At 42.6% G+C, this 23370-nt stretch overlaps 1 protein-coding gene across 1 annotated transcript in view; it reads left to right on the top strand.

Moving 5' to 3' along the window:
- MTMR6 (myotubularin related protein 6) overlaps positions 1-23370 on the top strand; it is a 119254-nt gene that overhangs the window by 29822 nt on the left and 66062 nt on the right. The window contains exons 5-7 of the mRNA XM_077484040.1: positions 2469-2597; positions 11442-11576; positions 13991-14123. Coding sequence (XP_077340166.1) covers positions 2469-2597; positions 11442-11576; positions 13991-14123 — 397 coding nt within the window. The remainder of the gene's footprint in view (positions 1-2468; positions 2598-11441; positions 11577-13990; positions 14124-23370) is intronic.

Below are 23370 nucleotides of genomic sequence, written 5' to 3'. Positions count from 1 at the left end.
CCGCCATTCAAATGCAGCTGCTGTTCAGGTATTCTGACAGGCCCTGGCACCAGCTTACAGAATACAATAGCTGTCACTGCAGCGTCATCTATCTGTGCTGTGTAATGTGGATATAGGATTTTTTTTTTATTCATTTGGTTACTTTAGAAAAATCTGTCAGCTTATGGTCACTTGCCTAAATGTAGTTTTCCTAATTAAAGTGGTTGTAAAAGCAGATTTTTTTTTTAGCTTAATGCATTCTGTGCATTAAGATAAAAAGTCTTCTGTGTGCAGCAGCCTCCCCAGCACCCCCTAATTCTTACTTGAGCCCCATCTCAATCCAGCGATATGCATTAGAGTCTTTGCTTCCCCAGACTCTCCCTCCAAATTGGCTGAGACAGCAGTCAATTACAATCAATGAGGAGGGGGAGAGGGTGGGGCTGGGTCATGGCTTAGTGTCTGAATGGACACAGGGAGCTGTGGCTCGGGTTGGGTGCCCCATAGCAAACTGCTTGGTGTGGGGACACTCAACAAGAGAGAGGGGCCAGGAGAGATTAAGAAAAAAACCTTCTGTGTGCAGCAGCCCTCCTAATACTTACTTGAGCCCCATCTTCCTCCAGCGATGTTGCACAAGTGCCTCAGCCATCCGGGACGCCCCCCCCCCCCCCCGATTGACTGAGACGCAGCAGCGGCACCGAGCTGCTTGCTGCGGGGGCACTCAACAGAAGGTAGGGACCCGAGAAGAGGAGGATCCGGGCTGCTCTGTGCAAAACCACTGCAGAGAGCAGGAAACACGTTTGTTATTTTTAAAGAAAAAACAAAACGAGAGTTTAGTATCACTTTAACCACTTTCCGCCTGGCCTATAGCAGAATGATGGCTAGGAAGTGGTTCAGTTATCCTAACTTGGCATCATATGATGTCCAGCAGGATAAACTGCCCCCATGGGGGCACGCAGCACGGTGACCGCTGATGTGTCAGTCAGACACACCGCATGTCTGATTGAAGTAAAGAGCCTCTGACGGAGGCTCTTTACCACACGATCAGCTGTGTCCAATCACAGCTGATCACAGTGTAAATAAGAAAAGCCATGTATCAGCTTTTCTTCTACTTATGCGGACAGACATGAGTAGAGGAGAGCCGATCGGCTGCTCCCCTGACAGGGGGGGTCTGCCCACCCAGGACCACCAGGGATGCCCACCCATGGCCACCAGGGATACCCACCCATGGCCACCAGGGATACCCACCCATGGCCACCAGGGATGCCCACCCATGGCCACCAGGGATGCCCACCCATGGCCACCAGGGAAGCCCACCCATAGCCACCAGGGATGCCCACCCATGACCACCAGGTAAGCCCACTAGAGCCCACCAGGTATGGCAATCATTGCCCATTAGGGGTGGCACTCTGTGCCCATCAGTGATGCCTGCCAGTACCTCTGATCAGTGCCACCCATCACTGCCACCTATCAGTGCCACCTGCCAGTGCTGCTCATCAGTGCCACCTATCAGTGCTGCATATAAGTGCCACCTCATCAGTGTCAATCAGTACTGACTCATCAGTGCCTTTCAAAATTTTTGTTCTTTTTTTATTTGTAGCACAAAAAATAAAAACCCCAGAGGTGATCGAATACCACCAAAGAAAACTCTATTTGTGGGAAAAAAATATATAAACATTTTGTTTGGGTACAGTGTCACTTGACTGCGCAATTGTGATTCAAAATGTGAAAGCTGAAAATTGGTCTGGGCAGGGAGGGGGGGGGGGGGGAGTGCCCTGTATTGAAGTGGTTAAATGGGTTCAGTTATCTAGCTGAAATGTTTTTGCCTTTGATTAGGGAATGGTTATAACTCCAACAGTGTTTTTTTTTTTTTTCTTGGCTCCCATTTGGTTAATGTTCTACCTAGCTACCTGCCCTAGTTACAGCACTGTCAGTAGAAAAAGAAGTGGTCAGATATCTCTCTAACAGTGACACAATGGCAGTTAAAGCCCTTATTATTAATAGGTTAAGAGCAGAGTAAATCCTCTGGTTAATTTTCAGTTGTTCCTGTTTCCCCACTGGATGTTTTCCCTTACAACCAACGTCACCATGAAGGGAAATTTCTTGAACGGACACACAGACTGCAAAATACAGAAGGTCTTGTCCATTCCTTAGAAGTGAATACAGAAACACTTTAGCACTCAAGCAGCAGTATATCCCATGGTATAACTAATGCTTTGTCCGATGCAGTCCTCCTCAGATTGGGGAATCTTCAACAAACTGTAAAAACACACTGGAAGGTGCCTAGTGCATTACCACCATGAACGCTTTTTATTATTTAGTGAACATATGCTAGTGTACTCACAAAGATAGTTCATAAGTGCATCAGATCATAACTCCAGCCGCAAGGCAAGCAGTCTACTCATAGCACAGTAGAAAAGCTAATGCTTTTTGGGGGCGTACCCTCTTCCTCAGAGCTCAGCCTGACCTTAACTAAATCTTCTGTCTTTCAGGTGTGTGAGACGTATCCACGAGAACTGTATGTGCCAATTTCAGCTAGCAAGCCGATCATTGTGGGGAGCTCAAAGTTTAGAAGTAAAGGGAGATTCCCAGTGTTGTCCTTTTATCATCAGGAGACACAGGTAACCATTTCTTGTCATTTTTATATTAACTTTTTTTGAAGCGCATCATTCCAACCGTGTACACACGGTCGGACATTCTGATGACAAAATCCATTGGATTTTTTCTGACGGATTTTGGCCCAAACTTGTCTTGCATACACACGGTCGCACAAAGTTGTCAGAAAAAAAATCAGATTGTTCAGAACGAGGTGATGTACAACAGGAACGTCGGAACTATAAAGAGGCCAGTAGCCAAGAGCTTTCATCTCGTAATTTATTCTGAGCATGCGTGGCACTTTGTCTGTTGGAATTGTCTACACACAATCGGAATTTAAATGATCGGATTTTGCTGTTGGAAAATTTTAGATCCAGCTCTCAAACTTTGTGTGTCGGAAATTCTGACAGAAAAAGTGATGGAGCCCACACACGATTGGATTTTCCAACAATATAACAAATGCTGCTACTTCAAAAACATAAATATCAAAAACAGTGTAACATATATACAAAACACATATATGTGAATCCCCATAAGTGCAACAATATCAACTAATTGACTCAGTGCTCAAAACGTGACAATAAGAAAAATTGTGCAATAATTAGAAGAAACAAAGAAAGAAGTCCAATAACAGTCCTCTTTTGCCAATGATAATTTCATGTAAAATGTTAAGTCCCAGTGATGTCTTATTGGGAAAAACACCAAAAATGATCTACAGCCGCTGTGTGTCACATCCGTCCCACTCCCATCAGATGGCAACTCACCATAAGCTGTTGCCCATCATTTTCATGGTTGGGCTAATGAGCTATAAGAGTCATCTGTTGAGGAATTCCTTAGTAAGCCAATCCACTTCTCCACCCCTCTTGCAGTAGAGGCACACATAAAAAAGAAAGGCTCCACTAGGGTAATATTGTCAAAGCACAATCTTTAATTTAAAACCAGTATTGAATCCACTCGCATGTTACACATTTTGTATCAAACATTGTACAGCTTGCAGCATAATAAAGCGATCCCCATAAGTCTCACCACCTCCACACTGGCTCACGACTTTCCAGGGAAACACCACTCGCTCTCACAATTTTGATGCAATTATTCCATTTGATGTACAGTCACACCCGATGTGTTTCGCCAATTCCGACTTTGTCGCACGACCCCCCGTGACAAAGTCGGAAGTGATGAAATGAGCCAGAGCGTGACTGTATGGCAATTTTGATACCATCCATTAAAACAACAATTTAACTCTTGTTTTTTGGGAATTTTGACAAATACATGTGGGGGGGGGGCTACACTCCATAAGCTAACTGTTGGCTTTCTGTCAATTCTGACCCCACTGTTTCCTGGGCTCAGCTGGCCCATCTGCGTGACCAGATCTGCATCGAGTGTCTCTGGGGGGAAGACAGGGAGACCAGCAAGCATCCATTTGCTGGCCTTCCCTAGTTGTAAATAGCCCAAAAGCAATGTATATAACATCACTTCTGGTTTCTCTTGTCACTTTCCCTGGCTGCTATAGCCAAGGAAAAAGCTAATGGTGCACCACAACTTCAATGGAGGGCAGGCATTGGGGTTGCGCCAAGTATCTATTTTCTTGGCGCAACCCCATATTTAAGATTTTACTAAGTAACTGGGTAATATAAAGTGTTTGTGTGCCCTTAAATGAACTTCAGTCAATTTTTGCCACTAGAGGGTGTAAAAGCAACATACCTGGCTGCCAACATTCTAGGCTTCCCCTGTTCTGCTCAGTGTCAGCAAAGGCTTCTGTGGCAGAACTGTTATCTCCAACTCTGTCAGCCATCAGTAGGGGTTTGGGGGGACCATCCACCCATCCACCATTTCAGGAGGTCCCCCTGCAACCCCCCCCCCCCCCCGGAAAGGGAATAAAAAAAAAAGAAGGGGGCGGCGTGGCTTAGACTTCGCCGGCGTGCGCGTGAGACATGGCACTGGCGCAAGGCTCACTGGCTTAAAAAAAAGGCTCACGGAGAGACACAGAGCACACAAGTGGCATGTAAGCTGTATGGGTGTGTGGATACAGGTATTTTCAAGGGGCAGGTTTTACTCAGCATTGAGACTGAGCATTTATAGCAGCATGTCATGTAATTGCTAGACTAAAGCTGGGCAGTAGATACACTTTGTTTAGTACCTCTGCATTTTTGTGCTTAGGACTATGTCTTCCCACAGGAGGGGTAATTCATCAGGGTGGAGTGCAAAGTCGCTGCGGTCAGAGCCTGAGGCTTCTAGTCGCATGCCCGCAGTTCCATCCTCCCCTGAAGGACCTGGAGCATCTAGTGAATCTGAACCATCTTGTCTCATGGGCATGGTGGCTACCTCCAACGTCCCAGCCTCTGCATATGTCAATAAAGACGATTTGGCTTTGGCTCTGGCTGGTTTGGAAGGGAAAATAGCCAAGATATTAGTGATCCCCCTTCTCCGGCCCTTGACCTTCCAGTATTGGAGCAACAATGGGCAGCTGATATTGGGGTACCTTTGAGAAAAGTAGGTTCAGGTGTCTCCTCTTCTGAGGATTCAGATTCTGGAGAACCTTTCTCAATTTTGCAATCTCAGAAATTGCTAATCCAATCCCTTGCGGACTTGGTTTGTTCTGGATATAAGTTGCCTCCTGCAGAGGTGGAGGATGTTTCCTTCTCCTCCTTGGCTTCGCTAAACCCCAACAGGGTTCTCATGCTTTGCCAATACACCCGTTACTGGAGCAACTTATGCTGATTGGGATCTCCCAGATAAGCAGTTTTCTCCTCCTAAAAGATTTTCAATTCTTTACCCTATAGAGAAAAAGTTCTCAAAGAGATGGGATTTGCCAGCGGTAGATGTGGCCATCTCCTCTGTGAACAGGAGTTTAACTTTTCCAGTGGACAACGTACAAGTATTTAGTGATCCAGCTGAAGTTGGAATCTCTGCTTAAAGCCTCATTTGCTGTAGCTGGTGCGGTATTACAACCTGCAGTGGCAGCAATAGGCATCTGTCAATCCCTTCCGGATGAATTCAAGCAGGTTATTAAAAAAGTTCCTGCTCAAACTGAAGAGGCCCAAAATTTAGCTGAGCTACCTAGGGCCCTATACTTTGCAGTGGTCGCTATCAAGGATTCTATCCATCAGGCGTCTCACCTTGGGCACATGTTGATACATATGCGCAGGATTCTGTGGCTAAAGAACTGGCCAGCCGAGTTCCTATGCAAGAAGCTCTTGGCTGGGTTTCCATTTTATGGAGAAAGGTTGTTTAGGAAAGATTTTTCTAAGTATATTCAAAAGATTTCGGGGGGTAAAAGTACCCTTCTGCCAGTTAAGAAAAAGAATAGATTGCCTTCTTTTAAACCTTCTCTTCAGATGTCGGGGGCAACAGCCTCCAGGCAGCCTCGGCGGCCTCCACCCTCAGGGGCAAGGGGTAAGCTTCATAACCAGACACAGTTACAAAAAAGTCCTGGAGTCAGAAGTCCACAAAAGAGTCCCAAGTCTTTCTTGCAAAGGGGCGCCCTCGCTCGATCCGCTGGGGGGAAGACTGCGGTGGTTTTCAGAAACTTGGCAAGAGGAAATCCAAGACAAGTGGGTCCTCTCTGTAGTGGCCCTAGGCTACAAACTAGAGTTCCAAGAGTTTCCACCATCGCATTTTCTAATATCAAACGTTCCCAAGGACCCAGTAAAGAAAAAGTCCTTATTTCTGGCACTGGACCGATTACTGTATCAGGGAGTAATATTAGAGGTTCCCTCAGAAAGGGACATGGGGTTTTATTCAAATCTCTTTATGGTACCAAGACCAAATGGAGATGTCAGACCCATTATAGATCTCAGGAATCTGAATCACTTCCTAAACATTTGCTCCTTTCGAATGGAGTCGATTTGGTCAGCTGTTTCCACCCTACGGGGAGGAGAGGTTCTAGCATCCATAGATATCAAGGATGCGCATCTACATGTGCCAATATTTCCCACTCACCAGAAGTTTCTGCGGTTTGCGGTAGAGCATCGCCACTTTCAGTTCATGGCCTTGCCTTTTGGGTTAGCCACCGCTCCCCGAGTGTTTACAAAAGTGTTATCCCCAGTACTAGCAAGACTAAGGGGCCAGGGTATAGCAATAATAGCATACCTAGATGACCTGCTACTGGTAGATCAATAGCAGGGTTAAATCGGGGGGTATCCAGAACAGTCAGTTATCTGAGACACCTGGGTTGGATTCTCAATCTAGAGAAATCATCCTTACAGCCAGTAAAAAGGCTGCAGTATTTTGGCTTGGTCATAGACACAACCCAGGAAAGGGTGTTCTTGCCTCAGGCAAAGGTCACCGCTCTAAGAGAGCTGGTCCAGGCGGTCAAGGCAAAGAAGGGTCCTTCCATTCGCATTTGCATGAGATTACTAGGGAAGATGGTTGCTTGCTTTGAAGCGGTTCCCTATGCCCAGTTTCATTCAAGACTGTTGCAACGCAGTATTCTGTCTACTTGGAACAAATGGATCCAAGCCTTGGATTATCCAATGAAACTGGCTTCAAAGGTACGCCAGAGTCTCAACTTGTGGTTGATAACCAGGAATTTACAGAAGGGGCTATCCTTCATTTCAGTTTCCTAGAGAGTAGATGGATGCCAGCCTATGGGGCTGGGGAGCGGTTCTAGAAGAGACCACTGCTCAAGGGAAGTGGTCAGAGTCCGAGAAGACCTTGCCCATCAATATCCTAGAGATTCGGGCAGTACGTCTGGCTCTAATAGCCTGGACATCCAGGTTGCGGAATGCTCCTTTCAGGATACAATCCGACAATGCCACAGCAGTGGCCTATATCAATCACCAAGGGGGCAACAGAAGCCACGCAGCCCAAAGGGAGGTGGACCATATTCTGTCTTGGGCAGAGAAACATGTGCATTGCCTATCTACAGTCTACATTCCAGGAGTGGAAAATTGGCAGGCAGATTTTCTGTTGTTGCCGGGTGAATGGTCTCTACATCCCAATGTCTTTTTTGGCCATATGCCAAAGATGGGGTATGCCGGACGTAGATCTATTGGCATCCAGGTTCAACAAGAAATTGGACAATTTTGTGGCGAGAACAAGGGATCCACTTGCACTTGGAGTAGATGCGTTGGTGACCCCGTGGATTTTTCACTGATTTATGCATTCCCTCCAGTTCAGCTGCTACCACGGCTACTTCACAGGATCAGGGAAGAAAGGAAGACGGTAATCCTAGTGGCCTTGGCATGTCCCAGAAGACCCTGGTATGCAGGAATCATGAGAACGACATCTCGTCCATACCTGCTGTCGCAGGGACCAGTATTCCATCCTGCCTTACAGATGCTAAATGTAATGGTGTGGCTAGTAAAGCCCACATTTCTAAAAAACTTGGGGGGCTTTCAGGTTTGGTAGTTACCACCCTGATTAATGCCAGAAAGCCGGCATCCAGGACCATTTATTACAGGGTCTGGAAGGCCTATATCACTTGATGTGAAACCAAGGGTTAGCATCCTCGTAAGTATGTCATAGAGAATTCTGGCCTTTCTACAATTAGGAGTAGAAATGAAGCTGGCCTTGAGTACAATCAAGGGTCAGCTTTTGGCCTTGGCAGTGATTTTTCAAAGGCCGCTTGCTTTGCATTCTTTAGTCCGGGCATTCATACAAGAGGTAAATCAGATAACTCCACCAGTTAGAATACCCTTGTGCCGATGGGATTTGAATTTGGATTTGTTGGTGTTGCAGACAACCCTTTGAACCTATACGGAATATTCCTTTGATCCTTTTGAGAAGGAAATTAGTATTCCTAGTTGCAATAACCTCTGCAAGAAGAGTATCAGAATTGGCTGCTTTCTCATGTAAAGAGCCTTACTTAATCATTCACAAGGATAAGGTGGTGCTGCATCCGCACCCAACCTTTTTGCCAAAGGTAGTGTCTGGTTATCATCTGAATCAAGATGTTTCCCTACCTTCCTTTTCTCCAGAACCTCGTTCTGCAGAAGAAAAATTATTATGCTCTCTTGATGTAGTGAGAGCAGTTAAAGCCTATCTGAAAGCGACTACTTGTATACGGAAAACGTATGCTTTGTTTGTGTTGCCGGGAGGCCCTAAAAAGGGTCAGGCAGCATTGAAATCTACTGTGTTTATGGCCTGAAAAGAAGGATTCCTCCCTTTTAAGATTGAAGCACACTCTACCAGGGCAGTCATTGCTTTATGGGCAGTGCATCACCAAGCCTCTGTGATTCAGATTTGCAAGGCCGCTACTTGGTCGTCAGTACATACATTCACAAGATTTTATCGAATGGATGTAAGATGGCAGGAGGACACCGCCTTTGAGCGCAGTGTGCTGCAGGCAACAGTATAAGTCCTCACGCCTGGAGACGGCTATTTGCTTTGTGTCTCCCTCCCCTTAGGTGGCATTGGGACATCCCACATAGATATTACTATGGTGTGCTGTGTCCCGTGATGTGCAATAAAGAAAATAGAATTTTCTATAACAGCTTACCTGTAAAATCCTTTTCTTGGAGTACATCACAGGACACAGAGGTCCTTCCCCTCGTATTGGGATATGTGTGTATATTGCTTTGCTATAAAAAGGTACTCCTGGTATGGGAGGGGTTATATAAGGAGGGGGACTTCCTGTTTCCTTTTGGTTATACCAGTGTAAAGGTGACCTATAACCCACATAGTTATTACTATGGTGCTCTGTGTCTTGTGATGTACTCCAAGAAAAGGATTTTACAGGTAAGCTGTTATAGAAAATCCTATTTTTCATCTTATTTCAACCAATTTCATTGCAAAAACAATTGAACCAATCACTTCAACCACCAACAGGTTTTATCCAATAATTACCATAATAGCCATTGTTAATGGTAGGTTGCCTTGATTTGTTTTGTCGTTTTTGCAATTGAAAAATGGTAGAAAGTGATTACATTGTTTGATACGTTAGGCTGGGTACAGACGGTTTGAATCCTCCTGCTCAACCGGCTGAGATTCGAACCGCGTGTGGCCAAGCTGAATATACCTAGTTGATCAATCAAATTCACTTGCGATTATCGCCAGCAGCTGCTGTAGCCTCTAGCAATAGTCAGTCTTCGCCAGGTGGGGACAGCTTGCCCCCCCGCCTACCTCCCCCTTGGGAGCAGACAATTGCTTGGCAGGAGGGATTCCCCTGTTAGCCCTGTCTGTGTTGATGGGGGAATCATGCAAATTTGCGCCATCTATGGCTTTCCTAAGGCTGTTTTGGTGCTGTCCATCAGCAACTCAGCCCTCATAGTTTAATTTGTTTCCAGATTTGAAGCGACCAAGTAAATGGAAATTGCAGTGGACATCGATGGAGACCAGTGCAGTGTCTGGTGAAGGGCATTTCAGTGCAGGGATTTATTAATGCATTAAATGCTATGTAAACCCTTACAATTAACTTCTTTTTTTCCCCTTGTTAGGAGCATTGTGTGTGTGGTGTTTTGTTATACATTATATGTTGATAAGTGTAAAGGGAAAAAAAAAAAAAAACAGTTGATCCTACCAAAAAGTGAAGGAGATGCTCTGTGGTTATGTCCCAGGATGAGAACACTGCTCCTCCATAAACGCAGTACAGTGACTTACTGTTTTCCACCTAAGACAGAAAATGTGTTATTACCAGGATAAAATGATACAAATAAAAAAAAATGCAGGAAGGACTGGTAAACTGCTATATATATATATATATATATATATATATATATATATATATATATATATATATATATATATATATATATATATATATATATATATATATATTTTTTTTTTTTTTTTTTCCCCTCTTCTGTCTACCTTGGTAAATTGTTTACATTTTATGTGAGAACTGTGCAGAGAAGAGGATTCAGAGAGGAGTTATGCCGCGTACACACGATCGGAATTCCGGCCAGAAAAAGACAGATGAGAGCTTTTCATCAGAAAATGCGACCGTGTGTATGCTCCAGTGGAAATTTAGCTGTCCGAATTTCCGCCAACAAAAAATTGATGGCATGTTCTCAATTTTCCAGTCGGAAAAACTTTCTATCGGTAATTCCGATCGTGTGTTTGCAATTCCGACACACCAAAAATCACGCATGCTCAGATTCAACTACGAGACAGAAGCTATTGGCTACTGGCTATTGAACTTCCTTTTTCTAGTCCCGTTGTACGTCACCGCGTTATAAACGTTTGGAATTTGATGTGACCGTGTGTAGGCAAGACAGCTTGAGCCGAATTCCGTCGGGAAAACCATCAGAGCTTTTTCCGACGAGAATTTTGATTGTGTGTACGCGGCATAAGAAGGCTCTTTATTGCTCAGGAAACCTAAAATGCCATTCCTAAGCAGTTGAAAGTTTCTCTGTATATCAAGCAGACTTATGCTGCCTCCAACACCATATTCTCCTTTTTAATAAATTATTCAAATGACACAAGGCGCAGAGCTTGTACAAAAAGGTGTTGTTTGGGTGTGCCTAGGGCAGCAGAATATCTAAGTACGGCCCTGAACATGATGATAATGACATACACATATACGGCCAATTTAAAATGCTTATAAGTAGCTTTTAGTTGCAGAAGTATCTGATCCTGTAAACTTCCGACCAACAATTATTCTTCTCTAATTGGCAGGAAAGGCGCTAGGTTGAGGTGATCCATTTAACAATATTTGTGATCAAAAGCTGGATGAAAGAGGTTGAAATTATTGCAAAGCTGTTTGTATGGCCAGAATAAGTGTCAGTAAGAAACATCTCGCTATGTATGGTCCACAGTTTATTCATCATAAATTAGATGTTGTCAGGGCCCAGTAGTGTGACAATTCTGCTAGGGCTGGACAGATCTCTTAGTGCTTGTTGTTCTCTGTGATAGATCTGCCTGTTGATGCTTACCATAACTCAGCATTGCATGTACAATTGAAGTCGTTTCTTGTTTCCTTCTTGTTTTAGGCAGCTATTTGCAGGTGCAGTCAGCCTTTGTCTGGCTTTAGTGCAAGATGTCTGGAGGATGAACACATGCTGCAGGCTGTTAGTAAAGCCAATCCTGGGTGCAGGTCAATGTACGTCATGGATACCAGGCCTAAGGTATGTAAACAAAGTGTTACATAGGTAATTGATTTAAAGGGTTAGTTCACCTTTTTAGAAAAAATGATAAGGTGGTCTACGTGCCCCCCACCCCCGATTCACTGCTGTCCTTACCCCCATGGGTGATGAGCCATCACCGCCCAAGTCGGTCAGCGTAGCAGTCTGGGGATTTTAAATCCCTGCTCTACTTTCCTGTCTTTCTGCAGGGCTTCTGGGACAGATCAGAGCGATTCTCTGTGCCAGCGCTGATCACTTAGAATTGGTCTTATCCATCCTGGAAGCCCCAAAGAAAAAGAACGGGGAGTTCAGATTCCGGGACCGCTGTACTGCTGCATGGGAACTGACAGCTCATCACCCACGGAGGTACATACAATGGGGACCGGTGAGGTGGGGAATGGTATAGGGTGTTAGTTTCCCCTTACATTTTTTCTGAAAAGGTGAACTTACACTTTAAAGCCTGATACAAACCTTGACAGTTCATACAAAGCAGAGGTAATTTTAAGGCTATTAACAAGTGAAATTGTATATCAGTTACAAATTTTGTTGTAATATACAATATTGGCCCGCACTGGCTTCTGAGCCTCCTTACTGGTACTCTAATGTGATAGCCAGCCTTACTGATGACCAGGAGTGGGGAGAGACTGGGACTTTCCAGAAAGACTTAACGTATAACTAAAGGCAAACATTTTCTTTCGTTTTGGATAGAGCGGAGATGGATTAGAATACCTGTCAGTTTTTATTGCTGTCTGTGCTCCCCCTCTTTATTTGTCCTCTTTTTAGCATTATCATTGAAAGTGAAGGTAAAAGAAAATCCCAAAATTTGGGTTGTCCCCAGAAAAGTAATAAAATGGAAATCTTCCAATGGGGACCTGCAGGTCTCCAAGCGATTCCATTTAAATTGCAGGAGTTTCCTCTCACTTCCTGTTTTGGCTATGGGACAGAAAGGGGGGTAAATCTCCCCAATGGGGCACAGATGGCAAAAAAGAAACCAACAGGTGTTATAACACTACCTTACTTTATCTAAAGTGAAAGGAAAAGTTTTACCTATAAAATTCTACTTTATCCTGTTCCTGTCCAGCCTCTGCCATAATGCCTCCAGCATAAACCTCTCGTTGATCCCAGTGGACATCATATGACATCCTCCTTGATCGTACCCCGCATGTAATATCAGCCGCCTTTGTCACTTAAAGCTGATCTCTCAACTAGGTTCATAAAACATACATTAATGCAGTTATATTCTCATTAAAAATAATTATGTGTATTTCTAATGGCAAATAAATATACCAACATTGCTAAAATAAAATAAAAATTAGAATTTTTGCATTTAGGCCCGCAGAGCATTGCAAAGAAGCATCCTACAATACTAGAAGAGGAAACAGTTTGGCTAGGGGACTATTGTATGTGACCGTGATTCATGTTGCATCTTAAATATGGGTGTAACATGCAACATGGTCTAAAAAGTGGTCATCGCATTTAAATTCAATTTGTCTAAGTAACTAAATTTGATCAGCCTCTTGGGAATTCTCTGTATAGTAGCATTATAAGGACCCTTTCTCAAGGGGCAGACTCTGCCAGGAGTCCGCTTGCTCAGCGGGGAATATGTCCGCTGATCCCCGCTGAGCAGAGGGGTGGCTGGTCTGTGTCCACTCTACTTATGCAGATCAGACACAGCCCATTCTCCTCTATGGGTAATCAGATGTAAATGGGCCACCTGTCTGGAATGGATCCCCATCTGTCTGCTTTTAGTGCATTGGATAGGATTGGATGTGGGCGGATGTAAATGGACACATGTCTGTTTTACACTGACCACTCCATAGAGGTAAATGGAGGGTCCGATTGTGGCCACCTATAACACTGACAGGTGGACCTGATTGGACTACTAATATGAAAGGGGTCTAATTCCCTGTTTAGCAAATTGGGAGAACAAGCATTCAATCAGGTGTACTTATGCTAGTGTAATGACAAGAAACCGTTTGACAGGTAAAGAATGCAGAGTGGCAAAGGCATGGATTGCTTCTGGTTTATCACTTTCAAATCACATAGTGAGGGCAGAGAGGTGACTTAGTATTAGTTATTATAAAACAGGTCACCAGGTTGGCTGTACTGTCTGGCAAGCAGTTTAAATCTCATAACTGGATACACAGAAATGCGTATCCTATAGGAGGTAAAATAGCTCCCATATATGTACAGCTGTGTATTCTTCTATTTACCTGGAGTTCTCTCCCAGCACTGAAGGCTAAACTATAAAGCAAAAATGGTATCACCCAAGGTTTCTCCTATACAGTATCTTCTGGAATGTTGTTATGCTTCTTGCCTTTTACAGCTCTCATGTGTTCTCAGAATTCATGATTGTTTTAATAAATGTTTGATCAAATATGTTTTTAAAACATTTTGTGTGACATTATCATTTACAGCTGAATGCTATGGCAAACAGAGCAGCAGGCAAAGGGTATGAGAATGCAGATAATTACTCCAACATTAAATTTCAGTTTGTTGGAATTGAGAACATTCATGTAATGAGATCGAGTCTGCAGAAACTCTTGGAAGGTAGGTGACTTATCTTCCAAAACTTCTTCTGTTACATAAAATTTAGTGTTAATACATATAGTTCACTGATAATAAAAGTTGTGTCAAAGTCTACCATTCATACCTAAAATGCCATAACCCCTGTCACATTCTCTTTTGGTGGGAACTAGCACTAAAAGTTGTTTCCCTTTTAATCCTTGTAAAGGTTACCAATGGCACACATGATCCTGATCACAACAAAAGTCCAAATTTTTATAAAACTTGCAGCGTTTACTCCCTTTCTGTCCCAGCTATGGTGGGGTTCACAACTAACTACAGTAGACATTCTGTAAAGGGACGATTATTGAAGAGGTAGACTATCCCTTATAAAAGGAACTGGCATACGTATAGAGGAGGGAGATGCAGCACAAAGAGTCAATTGTGTTGTTCCAAGGAGCCAGATGTGACGTCAGCAACTCAGTTTCTATGCATTTCAAAATGCAAAGAAGCTGAGCCACTAATGTCTCATCTGGCCTCTTGGAACGCACGCCGACTCTGGGAACACAAGCGGCGGTGAGTGCATATTTCACCCGGGAAACGTGGGAAAGCAACTTTTTAATTTAAAGAAGAACTAGTTATTTCACATCTGATTACAAGATCACGGCGATTGGGGACTTTCCTTTATAGAAAGATTTTGGACTTTTATATTTTTTAATAACTTCATGATGTTTTGAGATATAAAGTCCAAGGTTATTGAATATTATATGCACTGAAGGGCCTGTTTTTTTATTTTTTGATTACTCTGAAAGACTAGTTCCCCATCAGGTCCACGTTGGATATGATTGAAAGCATATAGAATTGGGCAGATCAATAGCAGCTATTCAGTTCCGATAGCAGCTTTTGAATCCGCCCAATGCCATCTATCTCAGAGACTTAGTCTCAGAGTTCCCCATCAGGCTCTGCCCACCCAACAACTGCACTGTTGGGTGAGTGGGGCCTGATGGGGAACTCTGAGACTAGTTCCCATTCAGGTCCTGCCATCCACTGTCAATCAAAAGTAAAGCAGACCTGATGGGGAATTAGTCTCTCAGTTCCTCATCAGGCACTGCCCATCTTTAGTTTAATACTAATAGGCTATGTACCTGTCAGTGTGATGCCTGTGGAGGGAGTGAGCACACTGCGGAAGGAATTTTCAGTATGGACACTACTCCCATAGTGCCAATATTGACAGATTCATGAATCTACACCTAGACACAATTCTAAAGGTTGTCTATGATACCTTTTATGAATTTGCCCAAATGTGCATGCAGTCTGTAAATGTAGCTTTTTTTTTTTCTTGTAAAACTGAAACTACGCTTCCGCAATGATATACAGTGAGGAAAATAATTATTTGATCCTCTGCAGATTTTGTAATTATCCCACTTACAAAGAAATGAAGGGTCTGTAATTTTTATCATAGATGTATTTTAAATGATAGAGACAAAATATCAACCAAAAATCCAGAAAAAACACAATACAAATTTTATAGTGTATATTCAAATAACAAGTACTGGTGCCAAAAATATGTGAAAATTATATTTGTGCAAAAAAGTGTGAGTATAGCTGCCCCTTTTTCAAGTAAAAAAAATTCACCTTAAAAAATGATTATCAGAATAAAGTAAAAGTCCGGCGCTAACTCGGATAAATTTAATACAAATTAGAGGTCGACCGATATATCGGCCGATATTTGGCGTTTTTTAATTAATCGGCATCTGCTGATTGTGCTGTGAAAAAAGGCAGTGCAAGTTGCCTGGAGACTTGAGTGAAGCAACTTGTCTACTCTCTGGGCAGTCTGCCAAGAAAAGATCAAAAAGATACAATGTTTACACTTGAATGAATGAACTCAACTTGGTGTGTAGAGTTCTCAGTTTAACCATATAAAGACTAAAATCTTTTTTGACACTTGATGCTTACAAATAAAAATCCTGTATTTTCTGCTAGAAATTCACTTAGAACCCCCAAAACTTATATATATATATTTTTAGCAGAGATCCTAGGGCCAGGGCCAGATTAAGAACATCATGGGCCTGGTGCTGAGGATTTTGGTAGGGCCTTTTATAAACAATAAGTAAATAAAAATGCAAACATTTTTTTGTTATAACAAATTAAATTAAAGAGAGAGAGGGAGGATGAGAGAGAGAGAAAGGGGATGAAAGAGGTGTGAGGGGTAAGGGATCGAGGATGAGAGAGAAGAGGGGGGTGAGAGAAAGAGGATGCACATGAGCATGTGTGGGAATGACATCAATGCAGCCTGGCCAAGGCAAGTGACCGAAGGCACAGAACCCAGAAGGAAGACCGGGTGAAGATGTTAGTGCCCAGGCCCCACCGGATTGATCACAGCACAGCACTGGAGGGCTCAGTCTGACAATTTAAGTGTACCCTAATGTGCTAATATGCTGGGCATACTTGTACATTATGGCATAACCTACCCCAGGGCCTCTAAAAAGTAGTAATGTTCGAAAAGTTTACTACTGCTTTAATATCACGAGCCTCTCATGGGGCCCCCTACTGACCCTGTGGCCCTTGGGCAGTGCCTAAGTGCATAGTTGTCAACATTTCAAAAATATTTTCAGGAACGCTTTTTTACAATTGCTATATTTAGAGTAGCTGACATCCCCTATGTTCCTCTATACATCACAATAGTAGTTAAAAAATTAAATAAATACTAATAATGGGGCAGAACAAATATGAGGACTGTGAGATTTCCTTTAGTTGAACTGACAAAAGTGCCCATTCTAGAGCTGGTAACATTGAGGATATTCAGTATAATTTTAAAGAACAGTTTTTGTGGGTAAGAGGCATAGGGGAGGAGTATGGATGGTATAAAAGTGGGAAGTATGTGCAGGTGAGGGAGAGGAATGTGGAGGGTCTAACAGTGGGCACTATGTACATGAGGAGTGAAGAGGGTATGGCAGAAGGCACTATGTACAGGAGAGGAGTGTGAAGGGTATGACAGTGGGCAGTATGCACAGCAGAGGAGTGTAGAGGGTATGACATTGGGCACTATGTATAAGAGAACAGTGTGGAGGGTATAACAGTGAGCAATATGTACAGGAGAGAAGTGTGGAGAGTAGGACAGTAAGCAGTAATTACAGGAGAGGGGTGTGGAGGGAGGATATGACGCTGGGCACTATGTATAGGAGAGGAGTATGGAGGGAATGACAGTGAGTAGTATGTACAGGAGAGGAGTGTGGAGGGTGTGACAGTGGGCACTATGTATAGGAGAGGAGTATGGAGGGTATGACAGTGAGTAGTATGTACAGGAGAGGAGTGTGGAGGGTGTGACAGTGGGCACTATGTATAGGAGAGGAGTATGGAGGGTATGACAGTGAGTAGTATGTACAGGAGAGGAGTGTGGAGGGTATGACAGTGGGCACTATGTATGGGAGAGGAGGATGAAGTAATCTGGGAAGGAAAAATGTAAAGGTTTGTGGAAGGATGTTTAGGGACGGCGTAGTGGTTAATCGGGCCATACATGGATTGAAATTACACCAATTAAGCAGAGACCAGCCATAGTCGATCTATGTATGGGCTAGCTGGTTTTACACAAGTCAACCTATTAACTGACTTGAGTACAACCAGCCTGTCAGGTTTTCCCCAAAACAATCAGTGCTGCCAGCTATAGTTAGCAACACTAATCATTGTATTGACTGGCAGAACACAATAACACTGCGGGAGTGATTGCCCCATTCACAGGTCAGCAGGTGAGAGGGTGTGTGGGGACAGGCTGGGGAGAGATACTAGTCAGTCCCTGGGTAGGCACTGGTTAGTATCAGAGCCAGATACACACAGGTTACATACGCCACGATCGTTAGAACGAGAGCAATAATTCTAGCACTAGACCTCCTCTGTAACTCTAAACGTGTAACCTGTAAAAAAATTATAAAGCATCGCTTAGTACACAACAAAAAATAGTGCTAACTTTAGTGGGTTTTTTTAATGAATGAAACTGTTTCTTTCCAAAAAAAAGTTTGAAAATTTGCTGCGCAAATGTCATGTAACATAAAAAGTTGCAAAGACCACAATTTTATTCCATAGAGTGTCTGCTAAAATAATATATAATGCTTGAGGGTTCTGAGTAATTTTCTAGCATAAAAAAATGATGACTTTTACATGTAGGAGAGAAGTCTCAGAATGGGCCTGGGTGGCAAGGGGTTAATTATCATAAGTAATATACAAATAATTATTATGAGCACTGTGAGTTCATCCTCTCCGTCTGCTGCAGTGTTCCAGACTGTGTTTAAACTGGCCGCTCTGTATGTAGCTTCTGACAGGCTGCGCAAGCAGCCCTGTATCTCCGGAACCATAGATGATAGCAGCCCCATATTTTAACCAGTGCTGGAGTGGGTCTTTAGCTACCTACCCCCCAAATGTGGGGTCTCTGTGACTCCTGATCGCCGAGCTACAATCCTCGAAGTCAATCTTTTTTTTTTTTTTTTTTTTTTGGGCAAATGGGCCTATCTTGAGAAAGGGGCCTGGAGCTGCAGCTCCAATAGCCCCTATGTTAATCCGGCCCTGCCTAGGGCAGTGATGGCGAACCTTGGCACCCCAGATGTTTTGGAACTACATTTCCCATGATGCTCAACTACACTGCAGAGTGCACGAGGATCATGGGAAATGTAGTTCCAAAACATCTGGGGTGCCAAGGTTCGCCATCACTGTCCTAGGGAATAAAATAGCGGTTGTTGCAATATTTTGTCACACGGTATTTGCGCAGCGGTCTTTCAAACTAAATTTTTTGGGGAAAAAATACACAGATTTAAAAAAAAAAAACAGTAAAGTTAGCCCATTTTTTTCATCCAAAAGTTTTTATTACCTGTTTTTGTGTAATATATATATATATATATATATATATATATATATATATATATATATATATATATATATATATATATATATAATTTCATTCTAAATTATACATACAAGTGAACTGTTTGGATATTTGTTTTGTTTAATAAATGTAAGAAATTTTCTGTATCACTTAAGGCTGCTTTCACACCGGAGCGAGCAGGCGTTGACGGTAAAACGCTGCCAGTTTTAGCGGCGCTTTACCGTCATTTTAGCGGGGCACTTATAATTCAGCTAGTGGCCCAGGAAGGGGTTAAATGTGCCCGTGAAGCGCCGCTGCCAAATCGCATTGCAGGTGCTTCGGCAGCGGTGCCCATTCATTTCAATGGGCAGGAGTGGTGGAGGAGCTGTATACACCACTCGAAAGATGCTGCTTGCAGGACTTTTTTTTAACGTCCTGCCAGCGCATCTCCTCAGTGTGAAAGCACTTGGGGCTTCCACACAGACTGCAGGGGAGCCGTTTTGCAGGCACTTTACAGGCGCTATTTTAAAGCGCCTGAAAAATGCCCCAGTGGGAAAGGTGTCCAACTGTTAGATTTTATGAGATGAAGGGGAAAAAATAAATAAATAATCGGCCTAACATATCTACCCAAAAAAATCGGCATCATATATCGGCCATCGGCCGTGGCGATTTCGAAATATCGGTATCGGCCAGAGAAAAACCCATATTGGTCGACCTCTAATACAAATCCTTAATAAAAAAAAAAAAAAAAAATTGTGTTCCACAATAAAAGCTCAGTAAGTTGTGAGAAAAGAGAAAATGCCCTCAGGATGAGTCCAGTCACCGTAGTGGAAGGATTTTGTGCAGTGACTAACAATTGTTTTATCTGTGCTCCACCATCACTCATGTGTGAGGAATGCAAACTCACCAGATATCTAAGCTGAAACTTCGAATTGCTAAGCGACAGCCAAAAACCTTAAGGATTTAGAGAAGATCTGTAAAGAAGAGTGGACCAAAATCCCTCCTGAGATGTGTGCAAACCTGGTCACTAACTACAAGAAATGTCTTACCTCTGTGCTTGCCAACAAGGGGTTCTCCACCAAGTACTAAGTCATGTTTTGCTTGGGGATACTTATTTTACTCACTAAACTGCAACTCAATTTATTACATTTGTATCTTGTGTTTTTTTTTTTTTTTCTTTTTGATTTTTGGTTGATGTTCTGTCTCTATTATTTTAAAATACACCTATGATAAAAATTATACACCCTTCATTTCTTTGTAAGTCAGCAAACTTACAAAATATGCAGGGGATCAAATAATTATTTCCGCCACTGTAGCAGAGCAATGTCAGTAAGCTACCCCTTAAAGCGGTATTAAACCCTGCTTGGTCTTTTTTTTACCTACAGCTAAGCCTATATTAAAGTGGATGTAAACCCGATGCATGAAATTTGAGCTGGGCACATATATCTGCACTGTTTCCTTATCTCTCTTCAAAGATCTGATTCCCATGTGTTTCTTCTGTTTCGTAGCTCTGTTATCGGCCTGACCACTTTTGACAAGTTCTCTGACACAGGGGATAAAACCAGCCTAAAGTTTGTGTTGTGGGAGGTTGCTATAAATAGATTAGCAGAGAGCTGCTCCATTTAGTGCAGAGCTCTGCAAATCTTTGCCTATGTGGAGAGGGGATGTGTGCCTTTCCTCCAATCAGCTGTCTTGGCTGTATCCCAAAAATCCACTCCTACTGCTGAACAGGAAGAGAAAATCTCCAACACCATGCAAGAAGTCTAAAGAATATAGCAAGGGAATACATATACATGTAAAACTTTTATATAGGGTGATTTGTTTCATCTCTTTGTATCATCTAAGGCTGTTCACTTCACTGGGTATAGGAGAGGGTTTACATCCAATTTAAGGCTTACCTGTAGGTAAAATGAAACACTTCACCCTGGATGCAGCCAGTTTTGTCACCGACGCATGGGATCTGAAGGTCCAACATACCTTGCCGGGGCTTCAGAGCTTTGTGTCGGAAACGAGGGCTCCGGCGTGCATGCGTGGGAGTGATGTCATTGTAGCTCCAACCAAACACATGGCCGGAGCGTGCGAAACCCGGAAAAAAAGACAAGGAAGATGTCAGCCCTGTCAGTGATGACAGCACAATGCTGGAGGGCTTTGTTCCAAGGTGAGTATTTCATAATGTGCTAGTATACGATGCATACTAGCACATTATGCCATTGCCTTGCATGTTTTTTTTTTGTTTTTGTTTTTTTTTTTACAACAGCAGCGGTTTACAACCGCTTTAAGAAGTTCGTAAAAAAAAAAATTTGTATTCTTTCATGATGATAATTACAACCAAAAAGTCCTAAACCTTGAAGAACTGTATTTATTGGGTGATTGCAGCTTCCTTCTGTTTTTGTTTTCTCGCATTTCCTGACTAAATTGTAAAATACCTTTTATATAAACAAAGAATAAAACAAAAATAAATATATACAGGAAAATAATGATTATTGTGAGGATGCTTACCAGCTTGTAATATTGTTAACTGTAAGGCCTCATATACACAGGACGTTTATTTAACTCTCCTAGAAGCCAGCAGCGTTTTTGCAGAAAAAATGCCTGACGCTTGTAAAAGTGTCTTAAGCTTATACAAGCTTTTAGGAGCTTTTACAGGCGTCAAGTTCTTGGGCGTTAAAAATTTTTTGTTATTATTATTATATAGGATTTATATAGCACCAACAGTTTGAGCAGCACTTTAGAACATGAGGGCAAACAGTACAGTTACAATACAATACAATTATATACAGGAGGAGTCAGAGGGCCCTGCTCGTTAGAGCTTACAATCTAGGAGATTCATTTCATTGGACAGAATAAATCATTTATTCTGGTCATTGAAATGAATTAATGCTCAAGCACTGATTTTTTTTTTTGCTTTTTGGAAGGTGTTATCAGCTTTTAGAAGCTGTTAACTTCTAGCAGCTGTTAGTAGCTTCAAACTTTTTTTCTGCCCAAACGCTGCTGCAGTGTTTTTTTTTTTCTTGCCTCTAACAGCCCCTATAAGCTCCTGCCACTAAACGCTGCAAAAAGCCTGTGTGTGCATGGACACATAGGCTAACACGGAGAGGTGTTTAGAGGCAGGAAAAAAAAACGTCAGATGCCCCTTGAACAGGGATATGCAAATAGTGGACCTCCAGCTGTTGCAGAACTACAAATCCCATGAGGCATGGCAAGACTCTGACAGCCACCAGCATGACACCCAGAGGCAGAGGCATGATGGGACTTGTAGTTTTGCAAAAGCTGGAGGACCGCTAATTGCATATCCCTGCCCTAGAAGCAGCAGTAAAAACGTCCAGTGTGCATTAGGCCTAAGACCCTTCAGTATTTACTTGCAAGTCTTGTTGTATCCACTAGAGGTCAGTGTATACCTGAAGATGCTCGGCTGAGACTTATTTGAAGGAAAACACTGGGTGTGCTAAGAATTAATGCTGGACTCCAGGCAGAAATTTTATTTTTATAAAGTTTATTTCTTAGCTTTTAGCAATATCTTTTTGTTTTTCTATACAGATATTCACCCATTGAAATATCTTTACTTTATTAATTATAATGGTGTAGCCTCCTTCATTTCTTTTTGTATGACTGTTGCTCACTATGCCTGCTATTTCCTTGGCCACTGGTCTTGTAATGCCTCTGTTTAGTCCCTATGCATTGAGCGGTGAAGTCATTACATCACTGGTCACTGGAGTGAAGGGCCCAAGAGTCTGACCCTTCCACTAACGTTGCATTGTTTAATGGATAAGTCAGGAGATTGCTGGTCTGTCCCATCCACACCTACTGTAAGTGATTGGCAGGCTATTCAAAGGACCCCCCCACAGTCACGCCCATTGCCCCCACATTCACACCCATTACCTGCTATATTTTCCATTGTATGATGGAAATTGTAGCTTGGTTCATCACCCATGCACTGTGACAGGAAGTGATATCTGCTCTTCACTCATTTCTCCTTCTGATGCTTGCTAATAGCTGCTTTGTCTCATTCAAAGTGATGAATGAAACAAAGCAGCTATTGGCAAGCATTGGAAGGAGAAATTAGTTAAGAGCTGATGTCACTTCCTGTCACAGTAACAATTGATGAACTGGGAAGACCCAGTGATGTCATATAAAGCGATGATGTCACTGGGTTTTCCCACATATTTACTTTTTATTGAATCACGTTTCAATTGTGTATGGCAACAGAAGTTATGGGGCAAAATTAGATTCCAATCCGAAGTTCAGCTTTAACAAATGTATATGCTACACAAGCTATTTTGTAATTTATTGTTACTAATATTATAGCTCCATTCAAAACCATTTTTTTTTTTTAAACATGAGTTCTTTTTATTGAAAAAAAAGGAGGTACGGTACATACAGAAAAACAAATGCGGTCTTCATCAAATCATATGATATTCACAGGTGCACTCATCACACACA

The sequence above is a fragment of the Lithobates pipiens genome, unplaced genomic scaffold (assembly GCF_037356315.1).
Source record: "Lithobates pipiens isolate NorthernLeopardFrog02 unplaced genomic scaffold, aLitPip1_a1.2 Scaffold_16, whole genome shotgun sequence".
Taxonomy (NCBI): Eukaryota; Metazoa; Chordata; class Amphibia; order Anura; family Ranidae; genus Lithobates; species Lithobates pipiens.
The sequence above is the reverse complement of the archived record's forward strand: the minus strand, read 5'-3'. Positions and strand labels throughout refer to the sequence as shown.